The sequence below is a fragment of the Gambusia affinis genome, linkage group LG24, assembly GCF_019740435.1.
Source record: "Gambusia affinis linkage group LG24, SWU_Gaff_1.0, whole genome shotgun sequence".
NCBI lineage: Eukaryota > Metazoa > Chordata > Actinopteri > Cyprinodontiformes > Poeciliidae > Gambusia > Gambusia affinis.
Genome location: NC_057891.1, coordinates 12253327 through 12268919, shown reverse-complemented (window position 1 = coordinate 12268919; position 15593 = coordinate 12253327). Strand labels below are relative to the sequence as shown.

Genomic DNA, 15593 nt, shown 5'->3' with positions numbered 1-15593 from the left:
ACTACTTTAGTAATCGATTAATCATTAACTGGAGTATTTAGACTCGAGTCAAAACTTAAAGAAATATCCATGCATTTAGCATGCAAGATTTAAAAAATACTTTGTCTGCAAATATGAATGAGCCAAACCTCCTAAAGTCAGACAGTTTTAGCTTCATCTGGCTCAAATTCTGAAATTAGTTAATCTAAAAACAATCAATAACTCAGCTGTGTACAGGATTGATGTTAAGTCATCATCAATCACTTTATTTTGGTAAATTGTCCACATTAAACACAGGAAACAACTAAAGAAAAGAAAAGAAAAAACAACAATAAACAAACCCACAGTTTACCAAAAAAGGAATAGGCTGAAGCAAAGCTTATTCTTGCCTACTTTGTTTTTATACCTTAAGTCATGCAGAATGGGTTGAGCTTTTTATGTTTTTCAGCTGCAGATGCATTCTTTACTACAAATGATTGAGAGTTTGCTAAAGGAATATTACATTTTCAGCAATAATGTTCCAATGTAAAATATTTAATATTTGTGTATATGTATCTTTTTATGTTTCTAGTATTGTATTAAAAAGGCTTAAAAGAAAAATCAGAAGAAAATGCCACGTATTTAAAAATATGATTAATCATCAGAATAAGCGCTAACTAAAATAATTGTTCAGTACCTGGTGACGTCCTCCTCCAGCAGCAGCTTGACAAACTGCCGGGGAATGTTGAGGGACAGGACGCTCTCGGCCATCTGCTCCAGGACGCGCAGGTGCTTTCCGTCCGTGGTCGGGAAGCGGTACATCCTGGACATGGTTCCTCCAAACACTGTTTCACATGCACATCGTAATGCAGTTTGACAGGTTTCGCAAGTGTGCCAGCACCTTTTTCTTATCAACCAATCATTCATACCAAAACACTGCATGTAACTACAACACTGAGGAGCTTTCATTCCCTCACCTAGCAGCTCTCTGTGACTTTGTTACCTTGTTTCCTGTAGGTACTCTGAGCTCCTGGCCAAGCTTTTCCCTCACGCTGTTGTGGTGTGATGTGCTTAAATCTGTCAGCTGCTGTGAAGTCAGTGAAGTCTCACCTGAGCGTAGCAGGCTGTCTTTAGACAGCGAGGCGTATTTAATCCGGGCTCCCATCGACTCAGTCAGGCTCTCATCAACGGGAAGTACCATCTGCAGCCAAAACAAACACAGACTGAGTGCAAATTTGACCTGCTTTACACCGAATCAAGACAGAAATTAGACACTGTGTCTTTCTCACAGGCAGAGAGCATATAGTAATGTGCTGTCAGTGAGGCAGAATACACCAGCAAGGCAATTTGGAGCTGAACTGGCAAGGAATAACACAATAACTGTAACCACATCCAGGCTCAGTTTTGCTGGTTGCTGGGAGACCAAAGGAAGCCATTTTTCCTCAGGCTGCAATTTAAATGCAAATTGTATCATATGTATAATATATATATCAAATATATATGCTTATATATAGATATATATGTATGCTGCTTTATATTTATATTTGAAAGCACCATTGATGAAGCTATGTAGCAATGCAATATGTAATAAAACCAGTCTTTAAAATGTAATAATACAGCATTAAAACTATTGTGTCATAATCAATGTAATAAAATCCTTGAACACATTTTGAATCATTATGAGTCTGAAAAGGAAACTAAACGACCAAAAGGTTTGGCATTTATTGATCCAAGTTTCAACATGGTCGTTCTTACAAGTTTAATGACTAAGATGAGAACAGACGGTGTGTGATTGTTTATTGCACAATGTGCCACCTTATCACATTGTCATTTCCGAAAGAGGAGCAACAAAACAGAACATAATAATGTCATCACATAATGTGGCAGAAAGTATTGCAAAAATGCGTTCAAGGATCTATCACATTTTGCATTGACTATTACACAATGTGGTGTTACATGCTATTTGCTTTACACTGTAAAGGGTCTTCCAAACTTCCAGGAACTCAATCAGGTTTCTTGAGAAGAGATAACTGGATTGACCTAGTGTGTAAGGAGAAAAATGACAACAAAAAGCTGATTATTTTGTTCCTTACTCGACCATTGATGCTCTCTGGCAGATTTCTAACAGACATCCTATGATCAGCCCTGTCCTCCATCTGCCACGCTGCGATGGTGACCTTCCCAACCCGGTGGTTCTCTGCCGATCTGTCCATCCAAAAAAACACAAGCTGGGTTTTATTTAACAGGAAAACAAACTTTAACCCTCTGAGGTCGACGCCCGCCCTGTGGCGGGCATGACGTCATGCATTTAAAAGACTTCTGTATAAAGAAAAGACGCCGTGCGAAGTGTGCATTTCATTTCTGTTGGAGAGTGGAGACTTCAAACTTTGTAAAAGTAGTGGTTTTATATTGATTTTGTTTTATATTTACTTCCAAATAAAACCAGGAATATGATCGATCATGTTAGCCATAGCATAGTGCGCATTTTACGCACGTTGAGTGCAATCGGGAGTTGTTTTACGACCAAAAAGTGAACGAATGCAACACGAAAGCCATTTTTTCGAGTCCATGCGTAAAATGCGCACTATGCTATGGCTAAAATGATCGATCATATTCCTGGTCTTATTTGGAAGTAAATATAAAACAAAATCAATATAAAACCACTACTTTTACAAAGTTTGAAGTCTCTACTGTCCAACAGAAATGAAATGCACACCTTTTTTTTTTTCAGACGATTTTAAATGCATGACACAGGGCGTTCAAAGGGTTAATCAAAACTGCTGAACAAATGACTGAAAATATCTTCGAAGCTATGCCTCCTCTACAGGATTTTAATTTCATGTGTAGGTGGTTTACCGCAGTTCAAGCTCTAATCTGTGGCCTTTCTCCTGCAGAAGTTCCTTCACAGCAAAGAGTGCAAACCCCAACATGTACATCTGAACATAAAGACAGAGACAACAGCTCAGATTTATGTTTGGTTTTCTTAAGGTGCCACAGGTACATGACAGAAGATTTGTACCGTGCCCTGTGATCGGTCCTTTACGTCGTACACGGCCAGCTTGACCTGTGTCTGGGGGTTAATGTTACAGTCCTGGAAAAAGGCGATGCTACTGAGGAAGGTGGGGTTACTGGTGCCCTGAGAGGAAACCAAGGGGACTCGCGTTACAAAATGCTTTACATAAAGCAGTTTTTGTACAGCTTAGCACTCTTGACAAGCTGATTTTAATCACTAATGGTACAAATTCTTAAAACAGTGTCCTCTTAAGTCCCTTCTCAGTGGTCAAGTCTCACTCCATCTGGTTAATGTCTGATTTGGTTTTACCCCAGTTGGGTGCGTCTCCTGACTATGGGCAGGAACATGCCCACAGCTCTAATGCTGTCATTTTGCATTTGAATATTTATTTGTTGAGGGATACCCTGTCCAGTTGACTCTCTCTGCGCTGTTCTTCTACAATTGCTAAAGAGTTCGACCATGAAGTTATCAATCTGGACCTCTCCATATCGCCAACTACTACAGTCTTGTCGCTGATTCTACAGGCCAATCAACTTGTTTGCACGCAATACTTTGCGTCTGGCTTGTACCAGAACAAAGCTTTGCCTGAGTAAATGTCCAAATGTGGTTTATATAGGATTGGTCCAACTATTTTATAGATTCTGAAATGTAAGCCGCTTATTTATTTCAGAGAAATCCAGCGGTTGAAAGCTTAAAAAATTAAAAATGAAATGCCACAATCTGAATAAGATAAGATAATTTAATTTTGATGAGACAAAATTAGATATATGGATTTATTTAAGTCCATCAAAACCAAAACCTCAAGGTCCACCATTGCAAAGTGTCGCCACAAACAAAATCATCAGTCGACCACGTTCGCACGGTCATGTCTGTAGTGAGGAACAGACTCCAAAGGAGATGCTGAAAACTTGAACAAATCCAGATATTAACCGGTTAGAGTGAGACTTGGCGATGGAGAAGCGGCTATAATCGGTTCCTCTGGACAGACTGACCTCTATGACTTCGGTCTGGGCATGTTTGGTCCAGAAGGCCTGTGGCGGGGTTGTGCAGCTCACTGCTACAAAGCTGTTTGGTTTTCGCTCCAAAGAGGGAGTGGCCAGCTCCGTGCAAGCTGGAATACAGCGACAACACTTCTACAGTCACCGAGGCACAAAACAAGAGGTATTCAAGTAGTTTCTAGAGGATTATGGTAATGCTCACCGACACTGAACTCTAAAACAGGCTCGTCTGGATCCTGACTATTTCCTGAAAAAAATAGGAACACAGCAATGTGTGACAAGAGAGTAAGGTGGAATCAAACCCGCAACGTTTAGACTCCAAGGCAACCGATCCTCAGAAGGTTTCCATAAATCCTGTGACTCCTCACCTGCGAGCGCCAGGCCGATCATCTCGCTGGAAAGCTCGAAGGTGTTGGCCCGGTACACCGACCATGGCCGCTGTGTTCGTTCTCTGCGCTCTCTGCCACCGGCCATGTCGGTCCAGCAGCAGCAGGCGACGGGACGGCGGGAGTCCCAAACTCACACCTTTATGAGTGCGGAAGCGCACTCCCATGTGGCGAGGCCCTGTGAAGATCCACAGTTGATCCGCTGAACCCCTCACCACCTCTAGGGGAACCTAGAGAGAGAAAAGCAATCAGTTTTAGAGTTAACTGCTGATTCATACTGATATAACCATATATATATATATATATATATATATATATATATATATATATATATATATATATATATATATATATATATATATATATATATATATATATATATATATGTTTGAAACCGTCTTTTCTTTTAAGTTTGTTGTAATTATGTGTAAAACTGTGAGGCTCTCAATTTGACAACAGAACCTTGGTTCAATCTGGGTTTTCAACAGAACAATATCTACAGAACGGCTGAAAAACAAAAGTATTACGGTGTGGCAGTGGGCTAGTCAATACCCACAATTCAACTCATTTGAAATTCTTCCATAACGATGAGAAAAGCTGATGAAGTCATCCAGAAAGTGTAAACAATGCAGATAAAAAGAGGTATAGTTGCTGTCTCTCTCTAAACTACAGATTCATGGGCCATAATTAGTTTTTCTACCCACTGCTTACCATATATGTTGTACACTTGAGGTTTGATGAAGGAATTTCAGAACCCTAAAAAGATCTAATCTTCATCTGCACAAAGACTCTGACTTTTAACTGGTTTACTTTGAGGGGGTTTTCAGTGAGAACTTCAATAAAGAAGATAAATTTGTATTTCACAAGGTGTTTTTTGTCCATTCAGCACTAAATGCTCTACTCAACTCATTTTACGTATTCCATGTTTACATCCTTGTCGCCATCTTTGCTTTTGGGGAACGTCAGGAAATTCTGAGCTCCCTATTGGGAATGAGGACGTCGTGCTCTCACTGTGTGCCGCCTCCGCTGCTTCTGTCCCACTTTAATAAAAGAGCAATTAGCCTATTTGGATGAAAGCTGTGAACACTGGGGACTGTAGGCGACTCCAATGGAGAGACTCACTGGTCTGCTTTAACAACGCGCAAAGAAAGACACACAAATTCAACTCCATCTACAGCCCAAACATTAAGTTTGAGCTAACATTAAAAATAAAATATATTAAATCAGCTTTCTCATACAAGTTTTTACGGTGGGACTGGCCTACTTCCTGGCGTATGGGGTCCAGCACTCAAAGTGTCCCACTTTACGGACGACCCACATGTGTCAAACATCTGGAGCAGCTGGTGTCCTTCGTGGCCCAAAGCAAGCCGATTTGATTTCCATCCGAATTTGAATGGGGCTTGCATGAGAGCACAAGATGGTTCACGTGTTCCAGCACATAAACCGAGACGACCTGACAATCTACTGCTTACAAAACGAACAACAGTTGTCGCCTCAGTTTTGAGGAAGCTTAAAGAAAGGATTAAATTGCCTGACCTGAAAATGAAGTGCAAACCTGCTCAAATTTTCACGTTTTGACATGCTAAAACCACCAAAAAAAACTTCCGTCCATGTTACTGGGTTGTTGTAAACAAATATTAATTTTCAGAATTTATTTTATTTTTTTTTACATAGAAAAACTTGAAAAGTGGCCTGCATTACGGCTCTTAATAAAAGCAATCAATGAGCATGACACTACAATGATCACTTCTTACAGTTTTTTTCAATTAACAACTGGTTTTTCCAATTTCCATTTATGGAATGAACTGCAAAGAATTCAATTTTACTGAAATTCAATAAAACAGAATTTGATTTTATCATACAAAAACTGCCTGTTGCCAATGCATTTCTGCTGAAACACAACTGAAGCATTGATGACCAGATGAGTGAGATCTACAGTCTGGAAGTGTTTTAGCCAGCACTGGCAGTTTTATTTCCCTGATCATGGATCAGTGAAGCCTCTGGAATAAAAGCAGGCGTAGCTGGAGAGTTTCCGAGGTCCTGCACTCCATCAAAGGTGTTTACAATTTAAAGAGAACAACGTGGGTAATGCTGGCAGAGGACAGAACATTTGTATGCCTGTGTGCTACTGCAGAGATAGCTTGGCGATAAATTTGTACTAAAGATAAACGCAAAAAAACAAAACAAAAAAGCTAGTAAGGTAGCTAGCTAGCAAGGAAATCTTAGCAGTGAGTCACATAACATGATGAAGATGTTTTGAGGATGTGCAGACACCCCGAAGCCTGATGGTCCTTTAGAGACGGAAACGTTGATTGAAACTCTTCATCTTTGCCAGAATGGATGCATTTGTACTCCTTTGTTTTGAAAACTAATGAGAATTTTCCAGCGTCTCGTCCGGCTGAAGTCACTTTTTTCCATTTCCAATGCCAAAAACGTCTAGCGGGGCGAAAATGGAAGATGAAAACTTCTTCATCGTCCGTTTTCATCATCACATCATCCTAATTAATGTTTCTTCATAAATGCCAACTCAATTCATTATTGCCACTCCTCTGTATCTTCAGACAGTTACACATCTCTACAATGCTCTTTCTATGTTGATGTAAGGAAGGCCTTAACTGCTACAAAGCAAGAATGAAGAATAGAAATGTTTACTGGTCAGATCTGTAGATGATCTGATCATTTACCAGTTTGAAATGTAGTCATACAATCAATTTATGGTGTTGCTACAAGGAATGAGGAAAAGCAGCCATATAAGGCAGCTCCAAATTTAGCCAACACGAGATCCAAGAGTGTGTGTGTCTGTGAGTCACATAAACTGGGGTACACACTCACACATACTTTGTATAAACCTTACAGAGCGCTTGTCAGAGTTCCTGACACTTACAACCCATATCTGGGGTGTATTGCATGAATTTTGTTAGGCCCTGGTGGAACCAAGAGCAACACAAACTCCGGCCAACTATGATTATATTCACTTTGTGCTAGTTTACTAAATATATTTCCTGTTAGAAACTAAGTAGAGGTTATTCACTACTTTGCAAAACGTCTGGCAGAAAACCCCAAGCTGCCACTGTCAGATTACAGGAAGTTGGTTAGGGTACTTAGGAAAAGCCCAGCAAGCTTCAAGTCTGTCATGAACTAAAGCTTGTTCACAGCAGAGACAAAAGATCGTCTTTTCCTGGACTGAAATATGTAGGTGCCTGTAAGAGGCACAAGTTCACTTCAATCCTGGTTGATTTTGATGGCTTTTTCACATTATTATTAAGTTTGATGATCTGAAAAAAGAAGTAGAAACAGAAGAAGGGAGTTTGTAATTTGCACTGCACTTGTTGGAATTTGATTAAGGATCCCAGCAGAAAGAAGCGCCAGGCTTGTCCTTGCACTGATTTATGTAAAGAGCAACAGCCTCTGTGAGTGTTTACAGCTTCTGTCTTTGGTTTAAACCTCAGGCACAAAAGCCAGATTCAGGGACAGACACTCCAGTTGACCATACATGGCAAAACTCACGTTTCAATGCTTCCTCTCTTCGAGCAGCCGCACTTTTTCTCACTCAGAGGACCGAGAACGGTTTATTACGGCCAAATTTGGGTCTTTGCTCGATGCCTGTAAAAGACAGCAGACGGAAAAATGAAAACGTGAAACAAATCGGAAACGGTTCAAAAGATTGTAGTTTTAACAAAAGGGGAAGTAGTGATGTTGACACATGTTGTTTCACTTTTAACAAGCCGCATGTAACTAGGTCTGATTTAATCAGACTGCAAAAAACAGGGTTATAATGAATGAAATCTAAGTCCTGTATGACAACGGAAATTAAACAAAGAATGTCATATTTTGTGGTGCTCTCTCTTTGACCAGAATAAAACTAGCGGTGTTAGCCAACGTCATCCAGCCAATTGGTGACACATTTGCACTTTTCCACGACAGACGCAGAAAAGCTGGCCAGTTAAATAACAGTTACGCTAGCTATAATTGTTGACTGTGTGCTCTGTGACTTTGTATTTTTGTGTTTTTATGACGTAAAGCACCTTGAACCGCCTTGTCGCTGAAATGTACCATACAAATAAACTTTACTTGATTTAGCGAGAAGGGATATATTAGCAGCTAGTCACTATTAGTGCAACAACCTCAAGTCACAAACCGCAATAAAGATATCTGCAACCTTTGCCTGACAGAAACGTCCTAAGAGAAAATAAATGTTTAAAAGCTAGATTAAATAGTTCTGTCGCAACAAAATTTAAGACCTGTGATTGATGATTAAGATCAACTTACATTTTCTTTTTAAAAAAAACAAACAAACATGAACTTAAGACATTTTAAGGCTTTAAATTTAGATACACAAATGTAAAACTTTTTAAGGACAGTGTAAAATCAGAGAGTTTCTCTACAGGAAGTGCGGATTTCTAGGAGGAATGTTATCATGACTGAAAAGCCTCTGAAAAGTTTTTCAACTGATGCATTTTAGCTCAAGAATGAATCTTTATGACCTCCTACCTTGTACATCGTCAATATTTAACATAGCAGTTGACTTTTTGTTTCTCTCACATTGCAACACAAACTTCTATGGATTAATTTAAGTTTAAGTAAAAGAAAAAAAAGAAATTCCCACAACAAAATGGGGCTATAATACATGAAAATTAAATCAAAATTAGAATGGCAAGGACTATTACAAAATTTGACATATTCATCTTTAATTACAACTGAAACAAAATTACATTTGGAAAAATATTAACTAAGTCCTTATATAGCAAAACTGGGTTAATTTGTACTTTGTAAACATTAAGAAAAAAAACCCCAACAACATCCGTTTTCTTGTCTGTTCCTTTACCTGACTGTTAAAATGCCAGTCATTGTGGAATAATGAATCATCCAGGACATGTGAATTAGCCAATAATAAAGCCCTCTAGGATTTTCACATTGTCTTTGACGCTGGTTTCCACCACTAAAGCTGAACATGAACACTGTAAAATAAGCCTTGGCTTAGTCATCATCAGGCTGCAGGACTGAACCAGAATCAGAGATGCTCCCCTGACAGCACGCGTCCCCCCCCTCAGGGATGGGCATCAGAACAAGACATGAATAATTTCTTTATGGGGACGGAGCAGCTGTGGCCCTTTCACATGAAAATGAGCTGCGGCCGAGGCCTCAGACACAAAAACACACGCAGTGACGTAGCGAGCATCTCCCAGAGCCACATCCAGTGGGATAACATAAACATCGCTGACCAAATGTAAACCGTCAAAATAAAGCAACCTAAGCTTCCAGGTTGATCTCCAGGTCGTTTCGGTGTCTTTGTTGAACCATTGAACAAGCAGTGCATTGAGCTTCCTGCCCTTTCTTACTGCACTGATAAGAGGACTTGACACGTATTAGCCTCTCAAAGTCAGACTATAAAATTGTCAGGAACTCAAAGTAGAAAAAAAAAGACATGTCCCTTCTGTTGTTTGTGAAGGAGTGGCTTTTGGCAGAGCGTTCACTGGGTCTGACGGCAGTCACAGACAACAACGTTCATGTAGTCGGAGCTGAAATTAAATTCAGTGTAGTGTCAGTTCTGGTGGGACGATCAACCTCACACACGCATCTGAACTTTGTCATTAATGGGAGGTAATTTGGTTGGCAGCCAGCAAAAGTATTAAAATACATAAGTGACAGAGCCCAAGGAAAATGCCTTATTTTCATCTTAAGGATGGGTTTTCAATATTGGAACATTTCTGAATGGAATTAAGCCGTACCACGTTTGATACCAATATCCAGAGCTGGGTCTTTATTGGGTTTTTTAAACATACAAAAGGTTCCAGCTGGAACCTTTGTGTTCACGTGTTTCTGGTACACCTCAATCCATGATGCACAAGCGACATCCGCAACACAAAAAATGGATGACAAATCCACTTCTCTTGGCCCACTGAGAAATACTTGATACTAATATCAAACATACGGATGGGACTTTAATTTATTCACTTTGATAAATTTATTCCACTAATTTTTAACGCATTTTAAATATTTTTCAACATAATGGTACACCTCTAAATCTGACATACAAGTTACATCCCCACACAACAGCAATGGACAACAAAGCCACTGAGGCACATTGTTATATCATAAAAAGAAGCAGATTGGACGCTGGAGAAGATTATTGTTGTGTTCAGGTTTTGCTAAAAGAAGTTAGCCTAACAGCGAAGCTTTTCCAGTCAAAAATAGCATCATCAACTTCAAATTCTCCAGGTCGGACCTACTGACGAGTTAAAATGGAAACGAGCCACAACATAAGACCAGATTAAATATGAACAGCCTGCTCATCACCTGTAAGATCCTCAGTTACTGCTGATCCTATAGGATCATATACAACTTTTCAATACAGAGGAAATCGTGATACACCCAATGACTGCAAGGTCCACCTATTGTTCCGATAGGCAATATTCAGAGAGTTTTCTCTTTGTAAGATCAGCAGCCATCTTTAAAGTTTTGCACATATGCAGAAACTTTATTGCGTTGAGTAGATGGAACCTTGTAACCTTTCCTAGGCTGACGGGCAGCAACAATTGCTTTACAAGTCCGATGGAACATTGTGTTTGTATTGTGAGACTTCACTTAAGAGAGCAGAACTCACAGCAGAACCCCCCTGAAAGCAGAAGTGAGCCAAGAGGCTCAACTTTCAAGTCTCTTTTAATGGACACCACAAGCTAAACTTTCTGCAGTGTCTGAAAAACAACCAGCGGATGCACAAACAAAAAAAAGCTTTCAGATCCTAAGGTGTGCACCGTCCATCCACATCTGTGCATCCGTTTGAGTCCAGTCACAATTTATATCAAATTTTTCCTAACGAGGCTGCATTGGCCTATTAGCAAACAGCGTGACGATGCATTTCCCCCCAGATCCTCTGTACATCGCAGCACAAACCTACACCCAAATGTAAGCATGACATCAGCGTTCCAGTGCACGACGGTCTGCAGGCTCGGGGTGTAAACAAACTCAGCTGCAGATGCCGTCACGAGGAGGCAGCCACGAGCGCGCAGACACTCACCCATTTCCTCTGCTGCACTTTTAATACTCATTCTAACTTCTCCTGCCTCTTGAACGCTTGATCCAGTTAACACTTTGTGGACCGCAGCGGTTGTCCCACGTTTGGCGCTGTGACAGGGTGAGCAAGAAATGCAAAGTGCAAAAAACAGGAACGACGGAAAACACGATTACTCACTTATCATTTCTGATGTCTATGTGGATTAGAGCAGCAGGAGAGATGAAGGGGACGGTTTTGGTCAATGGAGGCTAGAACTGGGTGTTCCAAACTGCAAACAAAGTTCAAACCACAGTGGCATCCTCCATAGAAACGTGGAGGATGTGGAGGCCAGGAAAAGGATTTACTATTTGCTCTTTACAGAAAAAGCAGTCACATGTCCAGACAGAATAATCTATTGAGCCTGTGTCTAATTTTTGAAACTGTGGCAGTTAAAGAAAATCCACCATAACTCCTCCTACACTCAATTGTTGATCACAGACACCGGATGAAAGGAGAACTACACCGATGTCTAGTCGAATAGCTTTCGATATTTTAATGTCGAAAGCTGAGCATCGGAGACAAATCGGTTTCCAGCTGCTCTTTCTCACCGTCTCAAGATGCTTTTCAAGAGCGCTCACCGCGCAGGAAACTCCGCGACAGCTGTTCCACATGAGGAAGCGCAGCGAAACTGCTGCTAAACCCGAGCTGCCGGCTACATGGCGGAGTGCTGATGCGTCTTTAACTTCCCCCAGAGCTCATCAATATTAAAGACGCCGTTACTTGAGAACAGCCGTTATCAGCAGCAGACCGCATATGTGCTCGCAAATTAGACAGGGTGATGTTCAGGAGGTTTTGCAGCTTCAGTGTGCTCAGAAAAAGAGCAATTCATTTTAAAATAACACAAAACTGCTGTGGCTTTTAGCTCCAAGTCAAAACATGTTTGAATTTTGTCTTCCATTTTGCTTTTTTACTGAGCTAAAGAACAAGGACACTGACATTTCAGTGTTCTTAATGTGTAAGAAAACTTACATCAACTCCATTTTAGTTCATGTTAAGCAAATAAAAGCCTTAAATTATGTGACCTTTACATGAGATGTTTGATAAGGATTTGTCTCCTCATTAGCTGCCTCCCAGCTCCCAAGCATCCAGACGACCAGCGGACTGCCAGCATGCGCTGGTAACGACCCACCAGCGCATCATCACCAGGGAAGATAATGCACAGAAGCAGAGGAGCGTGGATCAACAGACTCCCTGCTCACAGCTGAGTTTGATGAGTCACGACAAGCACATGGCGTCAACAACAAAAAAAACAAACGCGTTTACAGTCCACTTGTGATGCTCAGATGCAGTCGGTGATAAATTCTGGTAACCTCTAGGGACTCCTGTTTAGTGGAAGGAGACAGCAAGGGGGGGATTAAGACTAGTGTGAATTACATATTAAAAGACCCAAAATTACCCTAAAGGTATCCAGAAAATCTTCTGGGGAAACTCCAACTGGCTCCCTGCTAAATCCAACAAACACAATCATCAGATCAACAAATAGATCAGCTGGGGTGATGAAAATCATCGCTTTTTTTTTTTTGCTAAATGTTAAACTAATGAAGGAGAGTAACTGATGAGAAAAGTGACTACCCGTTACTCTGATGTGGCACCGGTTTTTGCAGATCAGGGCTTTTTTCCCTGTGTGGTGGATAGCATTTACTAGGAAGGAGCAGATGTTTAACCAGAACAATTATTACCAAAACAAAACAGCTATTTCTACTCTGAGCAGGTTCTAAAGTGTAGTCGGTGTGACAGAATCATTGGTTGTAGAATTATTTAGCTGTCATTTGCTCCCAAAACAAGATTCAGGTCCAATTATGATATAAGTAAGTCCAGATCCCAAAGGGGACAACAAAATGGTCCATAAAATAAATAAATAATTTCCAAACACTCATCAAATCAACTTGCTTGCTCTTTCATCTAAACGTTTATTTCTTTTTTATTTTATTTTTAACAAATATTATAGTCCTTAAAAGTAGCACAAGACAAAAAAACAAAAATCAAACGGGAAAAAAATTGTTTCCACAATAGGAACAAATTCTAAATTTTCTTGATTTTTTATTTTTTCTAACCAAGTTAAAATTTTAATCTTTCGTTTTATTTTGTCTAGAAATTTCTATTTTTTAAATATTTTAAACAGAAAATGGAGTAAAGCCTGAAAACCCAAACATAGACCAATGTTTTTTAGTACATTCTGATCCAGACCTGGACAGCAAATTCTATACTTTTCATCCCTAAAATACAAAGACTCAACATAAACATTTTATTATTGTTTTATAGATGAAGCTATAGGAAAATAGGCTTTAGCGAAGCTCTTGTTCTCAGCAGTTCGCTTCAAGTAAATCAGATTGTTGAAAACCCTGAAAAATGGAAAAGCAGAAAACACTCTGGGTGCACATATGCTCTTCAACGCTGGCTCTACATTCTCGAACCACCTCCTAAACTCATCCCAGTCGCGGTAAAAGGCCTCGTTTTGAAGCCGAGGAGCATCCTCCTCATCTCCTCCACACCACTGACCTTGACTCCCTCGGAGTGAAACTAGAAAAGCAGCAGGACTGCAGGCAGCTGTCAGGAACACATGTGTTTACATTCCCTCACCCAGTCAGCATCCACACAGGGTACACTGCGACGCGCGCGCGCGAGCATTCTAAGCAGGTTTCTATTACATCTCATTACCGCTCAGATGCAATGGAAAAAGGTTGCCCTGCAGCAATAAAGCCGAAATATTACTCATTTACAAACACAGCCTTGAAGATACCTTGTTTATTAATAAAGTTGCATAACTACGCAGCTCAGAATTACTTAAAATCAAAAGACTTCCCCCTAAAGAAGGTTAGTAGTCCTCTGCCATATTCAAACAAAATTCTGGCTTCTTATACAGTCACACTGCGCATATTGCTAACTCGGTGTATTATAAGCTGTTAGTAGATAGTCATATGCAGGGTTTACACCAAAAGATTACAAAAAGGCAAAAAAATAACTCCTTCGGTTTAAGAACTTGTCCCCAGCATTATAAACAGTAAAGCCGCGGTAGTTCGCTTCCCACAGACGACAAAACCAACCGCTATTCCACAACTTCAGGTTAAAAACAAAAACATATGTGTAGCAGCTACATACCAGTTTGGCTCCGTTATCTCTTTAAAAACAAAAACGGTTACCGGCAAGAAAACACGACAGCCGTCTGAAAGTGGGTGTCTGTAAACTGCAGCACAGTTTCTCTTATGTCTCCTTCTGGACGTCACCCAAGCCGCAGCAGTGACTGCCTTTAGCCACGCCCCTTGCGTCAAGAACAGCCAGACGTCATTGCGTATCTTACGCAGCGCGTTCAGTTTTTACTGGATAAAAATAAAAATAAAATAAAACAAAACAAAATGTGGTCTATTTTAGGCTTAAAAAAATATTGCCTGTTTTAGGTATTTTGATTTAGAGAAGTCTGGTTAATAATTTGGAAATACTTTAAGACAAGGGGATAAAATATTAGAAATGACATGCTAAAATGAAAAGGCATATATTTTTCATTATCTTGTGATATTTGGTTATTTAACTATTCATTATAAAAGGCTAGTTTTATAGTAATAATCTATTTTAGTATTTCAGCATAGCAACTTCAATTGTGATTTCACAAATCTGTATTTCTGTCTGTTTCAGTGGCAAATATTAATTTCATTTTATTGTGGTAGATACAGTAGCACTAACAAATGTGAAAATTGGTACTGTAAAAATTATACTTATCAAAAAGAACTACAGAAATTTGTTTGTTGCATAATGCATGAAAATGCAATTATACAGCAAGTGAAAACCACACAAATAAACCTAAATATCCACAAAGTCTCTATTAAATGCATTGTAGATAAAATTGGATACAGTCAAACAAACAAATGACATAAGAAAGCATCTGTAGAAACTATTCTTTGTAAATGCACATGTATTTTTTCAGGTTTTGTTTTTTTGTCAAATTAAAATTTTCAGATCATCAAACAAATGTTATTAGACAAAGGACACGTGACTTAACCCAATAAACTATTTTCAAGCAATGCTTTTACTTATTATGAAAGAAATCCAAATCAAAATGTTGAAAAAGTAAAACATTTAATATGTGGGAACAAAATGCCACTTTGTAACACCAGCAATAACTCTGTACACTCCTTTAGAGGAATTTGCCATTTTTCTATGTAAAATTGTTTTAATTGAAAGTCTGTTTA

The 15593-nt window shown here is 39.5% G+C and overlaps 1 protein-coding gene across 11 annotated transcripts in view; it reads right to left on the bottom strand.

Annotated features, from left to right (window-relative positions):
* LOC122827369 (inositol polyphosphate-4-phosphatase type I A-like) overlaps nt 1-15593 on the bottom strand; it is a 90258-nt gene that overhangs the window by 15403 nt on the left and 59262 nt on the right. For 9 of the 11 annotated variants that reach the window (XM_044110196.1, XM_044110197.1, XM_044110199.1 and 6 more), the window contains exons 1-10: nt 14509-14649; nt 7863-7958; nt 4338-4585; nt 4172-4216; nt 3964-4082; nt 2978-3094; nt 2815-2894; nt 2052-2163; nt 1069-1159; nt 656-803 (exon numbers count right to left, since the gene is read on the bottom strand). In XM_044110196.1, coding sequence (XP_043966131.1) covers nt 656-803; nt 1069-1159; nt 2052-2163; nt 2815-2894; nt 2978-3094; nt 3964-4082; nt 4172-4216; nt 4338-4443 — 818 coding nt within the window. In that variant the 5' untranslated portion in view covers nt 4444-4585; nt 7863-7958; nt 14509-14649. Of the gene's footprint in view, nt 1-655; nt 804-1068; nt 1160-2051; nt 2164-2814; nt 2895-2977; nt 3095-3963; nt 4083-4171; nt 4217-4337; nt 4586-7862; nt 7959-14508; nt 14650-15593 lie in introns of those variants that run through there. The other 2 variants (XM_044110189.1, XM_044110190.1) reach the window with 2 other exon arrangements.